Source organism: Balaenoptera ricei, chromosome 3 (assembly GCF_028023285.1).
Source record: "Balaenoptera ricei isolate mBalRic1 chromosome 3, mBalRic1.hap2, whole genome shotgun sequence".
Taxonomy (NCBI): domain Eukaryota; kingdom Metazoa; phylum Chordata; class Mammalia; order Artiodactyla; family Balaenopteridae; genus Balaenoptera; species Balaenoptera ricei.
Window position 1 is genome coordinate 13,552,100 of NC_082641.1, and position 16,378 is coordinate 13,568,477.

At 38.0% G+C, this 16,378-nt stretch overlaps 1 protein-coding gene across 1 annotated transcript; it reads right to left on the reverse strand.

Annotated features, from left to right (window-relative positions):
* Positions 1–1,732: 1,732 nt before the first annotated feature.
* LOC132362394 (small ribosomal subunit protein eS17-like) lies at positions 1,733–3,070 on the reverse strand. The gene is made up of 2 exons (XM_059916819.1): positions 3,063–3,070; positions 1,733–2,202 (listed from the first exon to the last, which is right to left on the reverse strand). Exons 1-2 carry the CDS (start codon positions 3,068–3,070, stop codon positions 1,785–1,787), a joined length of 426 nt encoding a protein of 141 aa, XP_059772802.1. The 3' UTR covers positions 1,733–1,784.
* Between the last annotated feature and the right edge of the window lie 13,308 nt (positions 3,071–16,378).

A 16,378-nucleotide genomic window follows, 5' to 3' on the forward strand; every position in this document is an offset into this window, starting at 1 on the left:
CAAGAAATACTAATTGTATGAGTTTTAGCTGTCTCTATAAAATTGCATTTCTATTTAATGGCATCTTTCTATAAATAAGTAAGAACAATTGCAAGCTCAATAATTTATAAGTCTTATTATGTACCTCTGTTTATACCTTAAATAACAACTTTTGAACGTGAATCTGTAATTATATGATATGTTAAATGCTATTCTAAAACTCAGTTTTTATTAAAATCCTCCCAAACAATTTAAATGTGTTTTGACTTTCCAAATTGACCAGTTTTCATAGGCTTTTCACAAATACTATCTCATAAGGCATAAAACTAAGGAATGCTTGGAAATACGCCCATTCAGTTGTTGCCTCTCAGTGCCCATAACATAGCTGACTATTCCCTGCTGAAAACTCTGGTCTCAAGATCACTGTTCATTTAATTGATGGCTAATGTCTTCATTACACAGCTGTTGGTCCATCAAGAAGATAGTTAATGAACTTGGTAATATACATTGCATTAACTTTTTGCCCTAAGGTTAATCATGGGATTATTTTCAAATGCGCTTTTGATGTGCTAAGCTTCCCTAATAAATATGATTAAGTAAAATAAGTTGAGAGGAAGAACATCAATTCAATGAAAATTGCTTAACATTAGGCAGTAGGTTTATACTTGAGTAAAGGGAAATTTAGTGTCTGTACTTTATGGCTCTGAAAGAATATTTGGCTGTGACCCAGATGCTAAGCTTTACATGCACTGAGTTATACCAGGAACACTGATTTATACACCAATATGATGTTCTTCAACTGAGTACTATTCAGGGCCTTATTTTTGCATATAATATGCTCTTTTCCTCTTTCTTTACATCAGAATAAGCATTATACTTCTTAGCTAGAATAATAATAGAGGATATTCTAAGACTCAATCAATGAAAGGAATAAACAATGTTGAAATAGTAGACTCCTAAGAACAAAATGTGTTTTATTAAAGAAACATTCTCCCAAGCATTGTAAGTAAATTTACATTAAATATTAAAGCTTTCTAAAGAAAAATCTATTTACTCACTTAAAAAAAAAAAGAACAATGCAAAGTGCCCTTGCTATTGCTACTGAAACTACTTTTGCCAAGACTATCCCTCTAATATCCATCCTTCTGAGTGCTATAATTTTAGCCCTTACTGACTCATTCAATATTAGACTAAACTCTAGGAATAACAATAAACTGTTCAGCATTTAGAACAACAAAGACAGTAGAAACACATTTTGTGATACAATTCTCCTTATTTTATTAAGAAAAATAGTCTTGGATTTAAAGTTTCTATCATTTGTCCAGGTCTAAAATGATGTTTTCTAAAAACATTTTAATACAGTCGATTAAGTCACTTTCTTCTGTGCCAAAGTCCCAGAGAGACTATAATGATGACCTCAGTTTGGGAATGATGGCAACCACCATTGAAGAGAGGAAATTAGTTTATATTTGAATGGGATCCTTTTTTTTTCAAGTACAAAATTAGTACTCTCTCCCCTTAGCACAAAATGTACTTGCTAGGATAGATTCAAGCTTCCTTTACTCAGCCTTCCATCTGGCTTAATCTCAGCTGAAGGGGAGAATCACAAAGCAGATGTCAAGTCAAGGAGGATGGTCTGACCTCTTGGTTTAGAAGGCGGGGTGGGCAGTAGCTTCTACTTCTCCACTGGCTTCTTCCTCCAGACATAATCTCCATTTAGCCCGTTGCTTTAAGAACATGGGTTCCATTTCTTTTGTTGTTGTTGTCCGAGGTTTACTGAAAATATTACAGCACAGCAGAAAGATTCAAACGGCTCCACGTGGTGTTTTGAAATTCATCCCTCCTGTAGGCTGAGTGACCTGCAGTTTGGACAGACTGCCAAAGTCCAAGAGCTTCAGGATTTCCTTAGTGTCAGGATCTACTTCAGTGATTTCCTGATCCCGGGCTGAGACCTCAGGCTCGTAATTATCTCTCCTCTCCCTCGCCTCCTCCTGCAGCTTGATGGAGATACGTCTCACTGGACCACTCTGAATCCGCTTCATCAGATGTGTGACATAGCCTGCGATCTTGCTGTGGAGCTTCTCGCTGGGAATGATGGCGATCTCCTCGCACATGCGCTTGTTGGTGTGGAAGTCGTTGCCCGGGTGCTTGTAGTACTTCTCAATGATGACCCGGGCCGCCTTCTTCACGGTTTTGGTGCGGACATGGCCCGTGTTGGCGGTCCTTGGTAAAAGAGATCCATGTCTTTATTAGATGACAGACTTTAGGTCTCTGGAGTATTTTTCAGAGAAGAATGTTTGCTTTTCAAGAACAGCTACACAAAATAATCTTGAGCCAAAGTATTCTTTCTTTAGATTTCTACCAGAAGGGGAATAGAACTACAAAGTTTTATTTTCAAAACTCTCATGTTCAAGTCAATAAATATTTAAAGTCTATAAAGCACTGTACTAATGAGAAGACAGGGATTAGAAGAGTTGGTAAGATCGAACTGAAAAATGAAGACAAACAAAACGCCATATTTCTGCCTTTCAGTTGCTGATATCTTGTTGAAGAGACGAGGACATGTCCTAATAATCTGGTACAAACTGAGTTGTACCAAGTGATGCAAAGGAAGCTCAGACTCATTGGGGGTGGTTGGGATGTGATTATTGGGGAAAGCCTTTTGAGTGTTGACCATTGAGTTGAAGCTCCGAGGTCTTCAGCAAAGTGGAAGAGTGTTACAGACCCAAGAAGGAACTTGTACCAAGTCCCAGCAGCTTGAGGGCTCAGATTCCATTCTAGGAAAAAGGCTACAATGAGGGATGTATAGAGGATGTGATGGGATGAAGTGGGAGATAAAACTGTAAAAAGATGGAATGCCTTACTTATCCTTTTGTAATTTTTTTTGTCATTATTGGAAGTACATAAACATATATTCCCTTTCCAGAATGTGTCGTACTACCATAACACTATCCAGAATCCAGAAAATGATGCCAAACAGTTCATGCGTTTCCCTTTGACAACACTTCATCCTGTGATGAGTCCATCTCAGGGGGTCCCAAGTCAGTCTCCCCTCTTTAGCTTCTGGTACCTTTTCTCTTCACCTCTTCATCATGGCTTTCTAGATCAGAGGCCAGCAAACATTTTCTGAAAAAGGCCAGAGGGTAAATATTTTAAGTTTCACAGGTCAAACATTCTTTTTTACAGCTACTCAACGCTGCTGTTAAAGAATGAAAGCACCCATAGACAATAGGTAAATGAATGGTGTGGCTGTGTTCTGATAAAACTTTATTTAAAAAGCAAATGGCAGACCAGATTTGGACCACTGGTTATAGTTTATGGACCCCTGTTCTAGGACTATCAACTCCTTTGTCTTCTCCAAAGGATCTTAGTTGTTCCTACTCTCTGCCTTCAGTCAAGACTGCTAGTTATTTGACATCATCAGATTTCCAGTCTTGGTGAATCTGGGGTAGGACCTGATTTTGGAGGCAAGGATAAAAAGGATGGTCTTTTCTTGTCTGAACTTCAAGATGAAGGATCTAGAAGACAAAACTTTTAGCACAACTCTAGAGTGTTACTGTGCTTGAAGTGTCTCTCTTTTTTCTAGTTTTGCCAAAGACATCTTTCTGCTAATTTAGCTCATTTGGGCCAGGGCTTGAGAATGGAACTAGGTGTGTAATATATTCCAAGAAAGAGGTCAGCCAGAAGTGGAAAGATGGGAGATGAAGAAAAATACCATTTTGCTATATTTGTAATACCCAAACCTAGTTTTTGAGTGCCCACTATTTGTCAATCCACTAATTTTCCTTTAATTTAACTATTGTAACATGGGATCCAAAAAAATGAAGCATTTCAACTTAATCTATACACAGTGGAAAAATCCATTGGAGATTGTTGATCAGGAGAATAAGTGTTCAGAATTTTTTATAGAAAATATAATTCTGATAACAGTGTACAGTATAGAAGAACCAGTGGGCTTTAGTTAAAAAGTCTCAGTGGTTGTCAAGGGTTGGAGGGAGTGAGGGATGAATAGGCAAAACTAGGATTTTTAAGGCAGTGAAACTGTTCTGTATGGTATTATAATGGTGGATACATTTGATACATTAGTTCAAACCCATAGAATGTGCAATACCAAGAGTGAACCCTAATGTAAACTATGAATTTTGGGTGATTATGGTGTATCAATGTATGTTCATCAATTGTAACAAAAGTACCACTCTGATGCAGAATTTGATAAAGAGGGGATACTATACTTGTGTGAGAGCAGAGGGTATATGAGAAATCTCTGTACCACCACTCAATTTTGCAGTGAACCTGAAACTGCTCTAAAAATTAAATTCTACTTAAAAGAAGTCTCCGACAAGGAATAATCCCAGATTTCACTTGTGAGATGGCATACATAGGTGCCATTTATGGCCCTCGAAGACACCCTTAGTAAGCGCACAAAGACAAAATTTCCAAAGGGCAGAGTAGGGTTGGAAGAGATGCAAGGCGTTTGCCTTAAGACTGTAGTCTAGACAGAGTGCTGCTCTGTCAGTCAAGCAGTATGCAGGTTGTACTTTCCAAAATGACTGCAACAAAAGCTCCCATCCCACATTTCTTCTTCCTATGTGATGCTGTAGCTCCTCCCATAGACGTGTAGGGGCTTTGTTTCTCCCCTTGAATCTGACGAGAGTAGAACTGATGCTATGGAACTTCCAAGGTTAGGACATGAAAGTCTATATGGATTTCACCTGGAGCTCCTGGGACACTGTTCTGGAACTTAGCCACCATGCTATGAGGAAGTGGCAAGACCACACAGAGGTCAGGTCTAACTTTCTGGCTAAAGCTCCTTTTGAGGTCTAGCCAGTAGCCAGCATCAACCTCCTGACATGTGAGTAGGTGAGTCACAAGGTGACTCTAGCCCCAAACACCATCTGCTGCAATAGCATGAGAGACCCCACCCGCAAGCAAACACTGCCTAACTGAACCTAGTCAACACCCAGAACAATGAGAGAAAATAATAAAGCGATTTTTGTCGCTTTGATGTGATTCTTTACACAGCAATAGATAATCAAATAAGTACAAGGGGTACAAAAAGAGAGGCCCAGCTGGGTAGTAGCTGCTGTTTAATAAATCAGTAGAAAATAATAGTTAATAATATCATGTCTAGTTCTTATGTTCATTTTTTAATATTCTGATAAAGTGGCCCAAGATTCCTTTTAAGGACCACTATATTCCCCATCTTTCCTAAGAGTGCTAACAGGATTGACAAGATCTGGCTTCTCCAATGCAAATGGTCTGCAGGAGCCAGAAGCCTGGGAACATACACATCATGCTTAAACGACTAACCATGTATTTAATTTAAAAATAAAAAAACATTGCTCATCACTCAATAGGTACTAGGCTGATACACTCAAGTCACAAGATATCAAACCCTAGAAATACAGTGCATTTTTTAATTTTGCAAAAATTGCCTTTTTATCCTTAACGCATTAATTCATCTTTTACTTTTTTTGTTTTGTTTTGCTGATAGAGTCACATATCTCCTGGGATCACTACAAATCTTGATAAGGCCCTGTGGCATGTACTTTAACCTAATTATATCAGCAACTCCAATGGCCTCTCATTCACTTGGATGTGAAGAGATGCATGACTTAACAGGGTCACATTCTTGGGCTAATTCCACTCTTCAGTCAGCCAAGAGGCAGCTGCTTGAGCGTGTCCAAGGATGTAGAATGTGGCCACTCCTGCTTCCATGCCAACACCCGCCCCCTTCATTCTCTACAAACAAAATTCTCTCCCACTTAAGGGCAAAGGATAATATCACCTCCCTGGCTTCTGTTGCCCATTCCTTCCTCTAATTTGTCTAACCACATTCCTCACTTCTTCTCTCCATGACCTGAGATAATGTGTCTTTTCTACTTCAAGTCAAAATCTTCATCTTTTTTCTGAAGCCTACCACTTCCCATCCTCTCAGAGACTTTCTCCATAAAAAATTCTCTCTTTTCTGTATCTTCAACCTCTTCTTCTTTCCTGACACTTGACCCTCTGCCTATAATTTTTTTTAAATTTTCCCATTCTAAAGATTAACTCTTCCTTGTCCTTGTATCTCTTTAGATACCTCCCTATCTTCCTTTTCAACCAAACTTTTTGAAAATGTTGTCAATATTTGATTTCCCTTGCTCAATTCCTATTCATTCTTTGTTCTAGCATCATCTCAATATTGCCTACATCATTTGAATGGTTGGGGTCACCAATGATCTTCGGAAATTATTCCAAGACTCATTGACTTGCTCTTTGTAAATCTTTAGAGATTCTCAACCATTTCATCCTTTGGAAATAACCTATCTTCCCTGTTTTCCACATCACTATCTCCTAATTTGACTTGACTTCCCTCTTCCTTCCCTCCCTCCTTCCTTCCTTATTTTTTCTTTTCTCTCTCTCTCTCTCTCAACAATATATAGGGTCTTGTATTAGTCAGCTCAGGCTGCCATAGCAAAATATTATAGATTGGGTCACTTATAACAGAAATTTATTTTCTCAAAGTTCTGGAGACTAGCAGTCCCAGATCAGGGTGCCAGCCAATTCAGTTCCTGGTGAAGTTTCTTTTCCTATCTTGCATATGGTCACCTTCTCGCTATATTCTCACATGGAGTTTCCTCTGTGCATGCACAGAGAGTAAACAAGAGATCTCTCTCTCCTCCTCTTATAAGACCAACAGTCTATGGAATTCGGGCCCCACCCTTAACTCTTTTAACCTTAATTTCCTCCTAAAGATCTTATCTCCAAATACCGTCATGTTGAAAGTTAGAGCTTCAAGAAATGAATTTGGAGAGGGGACATACTTTAGCCCATAGCAGGTATAGTTTGTCACATAAAAAGTAGGCAGAGGCACACAGTTCCACGTTTGCTTGCAGGTTGGGCACCTCTCTCTTTCCCCTCTGATGCCCTTAGTGAGTTGTTGGCATTTACTTTCACACCTGTTACTTCAGAATCCCAAGATGGTTGCTACATCCTCAGAGGTTTTCCTTGAGAGGCTGAAACCAGGCAAACCTATGAGCCAAGTTCCTTTTTTTAGGAGCAAGAAAAATAATAGCGGCCCTCAGACTCCCTTTATTTCTTCCTAACCAGAACTGCCTCACATGCTCATGGATTGTCATATCAATGGCAAGGGGGATTTCCACAATTGATTTAGTCTAATCAACATCCACTTTCCCTGGGATAATGGAGGGGTGATTCTCCAGCACACAGGGTTCTGTCAGTCATGCAGGCAGGAGGACGTGGACATGGCTGACGTCTATCTTTCTGACTGCCCTCTCTCAGTCTTCTTCATAAAGGCCTCTTACTTCAACTGGCCCATTAAATTTTAGTCTCCAGGATTCTTTACTTGGACTAATATTCTCTCGATACTCTTTTCCCAGGTAACCTCATTTATGCCCACTGTTTGCATTATGCCTTAAACATTATAAACCCCCAAATCACTTTCTCTAGTCTAGATATCTTCTATTGGCTAAGCTTATATATATATCTAAAGGTCTTCCTGGCATTTCTACCAGGATTTTTCGCAGACATCTCGAAGTCAACATGTTGAAAAATGAAACTCGTTTCCATTTCCAATGCCACACATTCTCCATCTCTTTAGTACTCTCTCTGTTGTTCGGTGGAAACTTCTCATAACGATTTACCCAAGCAAACAAACCACTATTATCGTAGGTGCCTTCCACTCCCTTACCTGCCACATCCATTTAGTTACCAATATCTCACAAATTTCTACACTTTTTTTCATCCCTACTACCACGCCTTCCTCCTTCAGCTTCATTTCCTACTATTTCCTTTCTGTCATATTACAGTATTTATCAATCTAGGACCTGCTTCTAATAATGTGCACCTTTGTTTGCATACCTTTCATGACTGCCAAACTTTAAGGTACAAGAGAGCAGAGACCTTCTCTTTTACATTCTTTTTTTTTCTTAACATCTTTATTGGCATATAATTGCTTTACAATGGTATGTTAGTTTCTGCTTTATAACAAAGTGAATCAGCTATACATATACATATATCCCCATATCTCTTCCCTCTTGCCTCTTTTACATTCTTGTACCCATTGCAACCTGGTACATGGTAAGCCGTCATGAAACTAAAAGTTCAAGTCAACCACCAAAACTCATATATATAGAAATGACAATGTAATGTCCTTGCACAGGGCTTTCTTGGTCTTCTCAGCATAAGATACTTGAGGGAAGAATCTTTGTTGTTCCCTTCCTTTGTAACTTTCCAAAATACTGAGTGCAGTGCTTTTTTACTACTGATGACAAACACATTCAAAAATATCAATAGATTAACTCCAAAAAACAAAGCAATATGCTCTATAGTTGTGGATGGACATGGCATTGATATATTTTTCCATGTTGTATGTAGTGTTTTCCTGTCTGCATTACACTTGGACTCCCTGGAGTTGGTCACCATCAGAGTGTGTAATTCCGTAAAATGGAATCTTGGCTCAGATCAGGTCTGTAGTGTCTTCTCGATCTCATGTCTTGTGATTCCATGATTATAAGATTACTGAGAAAAGCAAGTTCATTTTGACGTAAATAAGCCCATGAACTGGGGAAGGAAGAGTGTTGTCCCTGATGATGTTCTGCAGTAACCGTTTGGCTCAAAAAAAAAAAAGAAAATAGTTTATTTTTAACACTATGGGATAAATCTTAATCTTCGAAGTTCTCAAAGGTATGATTTTCTTTTTGCAAAACACTATTTAAGGACATCAATATACCCCTTTGAATTTGGGTCAAAATTTGATGACATAGCATTAATGATTATGTCAGAACTACTGGAACAAATCATAGGTATTGAGATAGTCTTTCTTCAATGAAATTTTATCAGTGTAAAAGCTATTTCCAGAATACACCCCCATAATTAAAACTAAGATAGGATATGGGATTAAAATACCAAAAACAATTGATCATATTGAAACGGAGCAGGACCCTATGGTCCTTGCCCCCCATGTCCTCAGCCTGCCTTTTGTCTGTGAAAAAGTTTAGCCAAAGAACAAGTTTAATCAGAAAACGATTAAATGAGAAAATGCAGAAACAAAGGAAAACAAGAAGACTAAATAATAATAGTTTAGTCATTAAGCAGAGTCAAGGACCTTTAGTTCCTCCTCAAGGGCTATAGATAATATTCTGAGCCCTATCCTGTGAGCTGTCTTATAGATGCTGAGACCCCCACCAGGTGGAAGAAGTTAACTACAGGACAACCAGGCTGTAGCCATGACATAAGCTGCCACAGTTCCGAGAACTGGCCTCAAAGAAATGGGGACAAACTGACCCTGGAACTAAAGACTAACTGTACTTAAAACAATCAAGATGTTGCTGATCAGACCACCAATGACCAATCTCAAGATGACGGTCAGAGCTGACTGCTGTTTCTGCATGTAGCCCCCTTCCTCTATCCATAAAAGCTCTTGCCCCATGATTGTCAGTGTGGGGCGGAGTCGGCCTTTGGACAGGCATCTGCCCTCCTCATCCCCCTCCTCCCATTGCTGGCATCTGAAATAAAGCAAACTTTCCTTTCCACCAACCCGGCCTCTTTGGCTTTTGAGCGGCAAGCAGCCGGACCCCACTTTAGGTTACAATATCACATTTAAACTTATTTTGACTAAGTTGAGTGAAATTTGCTTTCCTTCTAAGAACACGTGATTTTCAATTAAATTACTAGAAATAAAAAATAAATTAGTTATCCTCTCTAAGTTCTTATTTTCATTCCATTATTGACCTCCTCCTTGCTTTGAAAGTTTTGCACTTGAGGGCTTCCCTGGTGGTGCAGTGGTTAAGAATCCACCTGCCGACGCAGAGGACACGGGTTCGAGCCCTGGTCCGGGAAGATCCCACATGCCTCAGAGCAACTAAGCCTGTGCACTGCAACTACTGAGCCTGCGCTCTAGAGCCCGCGAGCCGCAATTACTGAGCCGGCATGCCACAATTGCTGAAGCCCACGCACCTAGAGTCTGTGCTCTGCAACAAGAGAAGCCACCGCGATGAGAAGTCTGCGCACCACAACAAAGAGTAGCCGCCGCTTGCCGCAACTAGAGAAAGCCCGCATGCAGCAACGAAGACCCAACGCAGCCAAAAATAAATAAATTAAATAAATAAATTTTTTTAAAAAAGAAAGTTTTGCACTTGAAATTACCCTCTTTACTCATAAATTTATCTCATCTTTCTGAAAGTATGAGGAGCAATACACTTTATTTATACAGTGTTTTACCATCTGCAATGTCCTTTTTGATCTATTTAACCACATCTAAACCACATGTTAATCTCATGAAGCAGACAAACCAGATATAATTTCACGGATGAGAAACCTGTCACCTTTACCCAAGATCACATGATTAGAAAGTGATAAAACCAAGAGAAGACTCAATATCGTTTGATATTGAGTCTACTGCTCTTTGCAACTTGGCAACCATTCCAAACTCAAAAAATATATCTCCCTCTGCCTTTTATAAAACAGCATTAAGATCGCACTGAGATGCACAGAGTATAAAATTGCTGGTATACTTTTGATCTTTTCTTTCTTCTTGCCATTTCAGTTTTGAAATGGCAAACCTTGGGAAGGTATCTCAGGTTTATACAGTGAAAACTTTACTTCTCAGGACTTGGGAAAGTCTAGTCAATATTGCTGAAATAGAAAAAAAAACTGTTCTTCATGGAATATTCATAAGACAAATGTATTTTTAAAACTTGCAAAGCTGGCTGAGCTATAACCTCACAAGTGATATTTCAAAACATGTTAGAGGTCTTCTGCTTGTGGCCATAACAGAGTAACTTTACCAGACTAATCCTCTCACCAGAGACAACTATAAAACTGAACAAAATATAGGAAATGATTATTTTTAGATGTTAGACAATAGGCAACACAGATCTGTGATCCCCAAGGGGAACAGGGGAGGCTTAAGATAAGCATCACAGTTATACAAGCTTCTACCTGGAGGCAAATGGTAGGGCGGGGGAAGGGCGGGGAGCCCCAGCAGGGTGCAGGTGTCTCACTGGGCAGAGAAGGCAGATGTCATAGCTCTGGGCTATGAGGGTGGCTGGAAATTATGGGGCAGGAATGAAGAGAAGGGAGTCATACAGAAATGAAGCTCCAGAATTCTGCACGTGGTTCCCCTTACTCTTTGGTGCAATACAAAAGTGTGTATGCATAGGGCAGAACCCATAAGGCAGGGCAAAAACAGCTATCAAATAAAGAAAAATTACTGGGGAAATTTGAGTTGGAAAACTATTAGAACTCACCTAGTCTGGAAGACACTTGAGTACTGACCAGAGTGGAGACAACTCATTAAATATCCCTGACATTCAATGGAGATGCAGGGAAGGTCATGCTAATCTAGTTCCACAGTAAAAACTACTCTGAAGTGTCCCTAACAAAGCATAAAAATTATCCTTGAATGAGTTCAGCTTAAGTAAATGAATTACCTATCTGCTGGAACAAAATTCAATATTCTGTTAAGGAAGAATGTAAAAGCCAGCTCTTTAGCAACATAGCTAAACATAGTATCCAGTATATAACAAAACATTACTAGACATTGTGAAGAAACAGCAAAATGTGATGCAGAACCAAAAGAAAAGTCAGTCAATAGAAACGTAAATTGTTTATTTTTAGCAAAATGAGGTAGATCTCAAAAAACTTTGAATGTTTTGAAGTATGTTAGCTTTTTTGGAAAAGATTTTTTCCAAAATAGATAAAGGCACAAAGAGAAAAAATTTTAAAGGAGTCAGAAAGAAAAAAAATAAAAAGAGCAACCACTAACCTCATTCGAAATAATGTAAGCCAGACTACATTAGACTGACATCTTTAAAGTACTGAAAGGAAAAACTAAACCTAAAATCTTGTAAATATCCTCCAAACATGAAGGAAAAATAAAGACATCTTTAGGCAAACAAATACAGAAAGAATCTGTCATCAGTAGGCAAGCACTACAAGATATATTAAGAGAAGTTCTTCAGACTAAACGAAAAATGTTTCCAGATGGAAATTCAGTCTACACAAAGAATGGAGAGTTCCAAAAAAAGTAAATATGTAAATAAATATAAATTACTTTCTCTTGTGGCTTAATTCCGGAGAAAAATGGAAGTATGCTTTTACAAGTATACTTGTATACAGTATATATATATATGACAGTATATATATATATATATATATATATATATATATATAGTGGTCAGTAAAGAATGAATATTGTAAACTGAAGAGCAACTAATTTAAAGAAGAAAGAAAAGAGAAGAGGCATAGCTGAAAAACCAGTAGAGGACATAAAATGGTATCTTTAAAAATATTTAATCCAAAAGCAGGCAAGAATGGAAGAAAAAAAGAAAAAAGATCTAATGGGACAAAAACATAGTGAATACAAGATGGCATATTTAAACACAATCAATTATTTGGTAATTGCATCAAATTGCACTAGACTTTAATTAAAAGGAAAGGATTATCAGACTGAATTTTTTAAAAAGCAATATGCTGTTTATAAGAGAGAAAAGGATGGAAGAAGGTATACCTCTTAAATATTCATCAGATGAATGTTGGGCTGGCTATATTACTCAGACAAATTAGGCTTCAGGACAAAAGAATATTTTTAGAGGTAAAGAGGGACATTCTATAATAAAAATGTGGTCAACAAGAAGACATTAAAATCATAAATGTGTATACACCTAATCACAGAAATTCAAAATACAAGAAGAAAAAAACTAATGGAACAGAACGGAGAAATAGGATATTCCACAACTAAAGTTTTAGATATCAATACTCTTTCCTCAATGATAGAATAAGTATACAAAATGCTCTGTGTGGATACAGAAGACTTGAACAGCACTATCAATAACTTAACTAACACAATACACATTTTTTCCCAAGGGATCATGGAGAATTCATCGAGATAGACCATACGCCATGTCACAAAACAAATTACAAATTACAAAAAATTTAAAGAACTGAAATCATGAAGAGTACATTCTCTGACAACAAAGAAATTAAATTAAAAATGATTGAAAAATAGATATCAGAAAATTCCCAAATATTTGGAAATTAAGAAATCTATGTCTTAACCCCTTGCTCAAAGAAGAAATTAGAACATATTCTTAAGTGAATGACAATAAAAATATCACTATCAAAATTTGTGGGATGTAGTGTTTGAGGGAAATTATATACCTCTACTTGCCTATATGAAAAAGAGGAAAGGATTAAAATCAACAGTTACTGATTTCACCTTAGAAATCTAGGGAATGAAGTCTAAACCCAAAATAAGCAGAAGGAAGGAAACAGTACTGGTAAGAGTGGATATCAGTGAAGTAGAAAACTGATGAATAAAGAAAATCATGAAATCAAAATTTGGTTCCTTGAAATGTTAACAAAATTGATAACACCCTACCTTAACTGATTAAGATAAAGACAGAGAAGGCACAAATTATCAATACCAAGAAAGAAAGAAAGAACATCAGTAATGATCCATAGACATTAAAGGAATAATAAAGTTTATGAATCGCTTTATATCAATAAATTCAACAATTTAGATTAAAGGGCAAATTCCTTGAAAGACACAAATTACTAAAACTGGTGTAAGAGGAAACAGAAAATCTAAGTAGCCCTACAATAATTAAAGACATGTATTTTTATTCAAAAACCTTCCCAAAGTAAACTCCAGATAATTTCATTCATGAATTCTACCAAACAATTAAGGAAAAAATAATATCAATTTTACAAAATGTATTAGAGTTCAAAGCATGGTTTTGTCTTTATTCTTTGATTTTAAGAGTAGCTCACTAGTTTTAGAGATTGGCCCAATCTCTAAATGATATGACAATCATGAAAATCTTAAAAACTGTGTTGAGGAAATAGATAAAACTAAATGAGAACAAGAATCTAATTCAAAACACTGATATCTGTCATTCTTTCCTAAGCTAGGCAGGAAGCTGAGGGCACTAAGTGAGAGTTCAGATAGGTTTTACCATGCTCTGTCACAGGTATCCTATGCTGAGTTGAAACTATATGATCCTAGTATCCTGCCTCATTTTTCTTGTCTCTTTCATATGAGTCATTTAAATGTGCTGTATCTTCTTTCTCTTCTCCCATTCCCAGCAAAGAAGCTGCTACCTCAGCCTGGATGTGGAGAGAGGCCAGGGAAGCTTCTATGAAGACGTGATTTCTATGCTGAGCCCAGAAGTATGCACATGTGTGTATGCAGAAGAAGCAGCCAAAGAAGCCAGGAAAGCAGCATGGCCAAAGGCACAGAAACGAGAAAGCTTGCATTTCAAGAACTGTAAGAGGCTCCTCCATATTGGACCAAAGAGCAATTCAGTGGTGGGGGAACGGGGCAGAGGGGTCAGGGTAGATCACAGATCACATCTGAATGTGGCATCCTCCTGAGGATTTTATTTTCAAAAACAGGAAGTTACTGAAGGATTGCAAACATGATCAAATTTGCAATGGGCAAAGAATACTCTGATCATGCATTTGAGGGAGGGTGGACCTGTTCATCAGATATCGCAGTAGTTTAGTGCAAGACGATGAGGTCCTGATCAAAATTAGAGACAGTGGAGAACAGAGAAAGGGATACATATGGATACAGGGGCAGAGTCCATAGGACACAGTGACTGATCCAACATCAGGGGTAAGGAAGAGGAAGGAGTCTAGCTGATTCTAAGTCTTCTTGCTCAGATGGCTGTGTGGATAGTATGTCCTTCACTAAGATGAGGTCCCACTAGGGGACTAGAAAGTTACTATGCTTGCACTTGTGAATTGATGAGGTGTGAGGTGAAATGTGAGGTCTGATAGACATTTGTATATATACTGCACTCAAGAGAGAGGACTAGAGACCGATATTTGGGTTTCATCAGCACATAAAATGAATGTGCAACCAAGGTGTACATAAAATGAGAAAAAAAGATATATGTGGCTGATGTAGCCATGTGAATAGAAGAGATCTCCAAGATACAGAAAGAGGACATTACATAAGTAGTGTCAGAGGGGATTTTCATGTTATATTTATAAATATATCATTTCTATGTAAGCAAGAAACTTTCCTTGTTCCAGATCTAAGTTGTACATTCCTAACTCTGAGAGCGATTTCAAGGATGACATCTTTTAGTCCTAAAGGAAGCTACTGGAACAACAATAGAAAAGCTAACAGTCAGTGATTATGTCTTGATTATAAAATATTAGGGAAAAAACATTCAATTTATATGTACTAATGATGGTGGCACCACACGTTCAGCAAAAGTCAATTCTCCTCTAGCCTATAAATTTTACAATAAACTCCATCTCCTCTACAAAGGTCATGACCAACACCTCCTCCTTCTGGTCTTCTATTGTCACAGTAATACCCCACAGAGTTCTGTAAAGCTGTAATGCAATCTTTTTTTTTTTTAACATCTTTATTGGAGTATAACTGCTTTACAATGGTGTGTTAGTTTCTGCTTTATGACAAAGTGAATCAGCTATACATATACATATATCCCCATATCTCTTCCCTCTTGCATCTCCCTCCCTCCCACCCTCCCAATCCCACCCCTCTAGGTGATCACAAAGCACCGAGCTGATCTCCCTGTGCTATGTGGCTGCTTCCCACTAGCTATCTATTTTACACTTGGTAGTGTATATATGTCCATGCCACTCTCTCACTTTGTCCTAGCTTACCCTTCCCCCTTCCCATGTCCTCAAATCCATTCTCTAGTAGGTCTGTGTCTTTATTCCCGTCTTGCCCCTAGGTTCTTCATGACCATTTTTTGTTTTTAGATTCCATATATATGTGTTAGCGTACGGTATTTGTGTTTCTCTTTCTGACTTACTTCACTCTGTATGACAGACTCTAGGTCCATCCACCTCACTACAAATAATTCAATTTCATTTCTTTTTATGGCTGAGTAATATTCCATGGTATATATGTGCCACATCTTCTTTATTCATTCATATGTCGATGGACACTTAGGTTGCTTGCATGTCCTGGCTATTGTAAATAGTGCTGCAATGAATATTGTGGTACATGACTCTTTTTGAATTATGGTTTTCTCAGGGTATATGCCTAGTAGTGGGATTGCTGGGTCATATGGTAGCTCTATTTTTAGTTTTTTAAGGAACCTCCATACTGTTCTCCATAGTGGCTGTATCAATTACATTCCCACCAACAGTGCAAGAGGGTTCCCTTTCCTCCTCACCCTCTCCAGCATTTATTGTTTGTAGATTTTTTGATGATGTCCATTCTGACAGGTGTGAGATGATGTCTCATTGTAGTTTTGATTTGCATTTCTCTAATGATTAATGATGTTGAGCATTCTTTCATGTGTTTGTAGGCAATCTGTATATCTTCTTTGGAGAAATGTCTATTTATATCCTCTGCCCATTTTTGGATTGGGTTGTTTGTTTTTTTGACATTGAGCTGCATGAGCTG